The sequence below is a fragment of the Tupaia chinensis genome, unplaced genomic scaffold (assembly GCF_000334495.1).
Source record: "Tupaia chinensis unplaced genomic scaffold, TupChi_1.0 Scaffold000077_1, whole genome shotgun sequence".
Classification (NCBI taxonomy): domain Eukaryota; kingdom Metazoa; phylum Chordata; class Mammalia; order Scandentia; family Tupaiidae; genus Tupaia; species Tupaia belangeri.
In genome coordinates this window covers 658,438-659,590 of record NW_006159538.1, presented here as the reverse complement: position 1 = coordinate 659,590, position 1,153 = coordinate 658,438, and the positions used below count along the sequence as shown (strand labels likewise).

Here is a 1,153-nt window from a genome sequence, read left to right as displayed (position 1 = left end):
CTGCTTAAGGCAGCTGGATCCCACCTGGCCGACAGCATGGTTCGAGTCCCAGATCCTTTGGCTTAAGGAACACGCTTGGACACATGTTTGTGTACCCAAATTCCAAAAAGGATAAATAGAAAAAAGATTGCAACATGACCACCCCATAGGGATCCTTTCTCACTTTCTCTCTCTCTCTCCAGCAACCACAAGCATGCTGGGGGGAGAGGGGAAGGAGGAGAAAGAAAGAAAGAAAGCACTTGAAATTCATAACACTTGAAACCAGGCTGCTTGCTTTTTCTAGGTATGCTCATGGACAGAGGCCTCTCTACTTTCACTCATGCTGGCAGTGGAGATGGTTGGTCTCCTGCTAAATTTAGGTGGGTCAGTGTGATTGAGAGTGGCACAAACTCACTGATAGTAACAGATACTTTAGAAATAAAGGATGTCAAGTAACAGTATGGCTCAGCTCTGGAATACTCATCAGTGTATTCTGAGGGTCATCAAGGTCATTTTACACAAGAAGGATTGAGGAAAAGAGAGTCAAGTTGAGGCCAGATCTATCCACTGGGTCAAACAAGTCCTGTATGCGGTATATGGATTATATTTCACTGAAGCCATTACCAACAAAACAAAACAAAAGGGTAGCAGAGAGAACAGGTGCAAATTTCCTGGCTGGCGATTCATTAGGGGTGGGATTAGACAGTGTCTTCTGGCTAGAAGCTGCTGGCCTGCCAATGATCAGGTCTTCAAGAAAAGCAAGAGCTGGCCATGGCCACTGAACTGACGCCCAGATGCTTCTGGATTGCGACTGGCACCCGTCACACACTCGGCAGCCTGCAGACCTTGGCAAGGGCATCACTGACCACGTCGAGGTCATGCCGCAGCTCATTGATGGCGCTGGTTATGCTCCGGGTGTCTTTCAGAATCTGAATACTCCGTGTGTATGGGTTATACTTCACTTCAAATGGACGCTTAATTGTTTTGGTAAATTCTCTATTTAAGAGAACAAAAAAGACAGTTTCTAATGATTAAAGACACATAAACAAATGAAATCCTATGTCACATACTAGGTGAAAATTGCTCTTAAATAGGTACATGACCAATCTGGACCACACTGCATGCGCAGAGGCTGAAAAACCTACAGGGTCCATAGATACATCTACCCTGGCCT

General features: G+C 45.4%; 1 protein-coding gene across 1 annotated transcript in view; it reads right to left on the bottom strand.

The window, feature by feature from the left end:
* Positions 1 to 205: 205 nt before the first annotated feature.
* TPH1 (tryptophan hydroxylase 1) overlaps positions 206 to 1,153 on the bottom strand; it is a 23,183-nt gene continuing 22,235 nt past the window's right edge. The window contains exon 12 of the mRNA XM_006142484.3: positions 206 to 975. Coding sequence (XP_006142546.1) covers positions 801 to 975 — 175 coding nt within the window. The 3' untranslated portion in view covers positions 206 to 800. The remainder of the gene's footprint in view (positions 976 to 1,153) is intronic.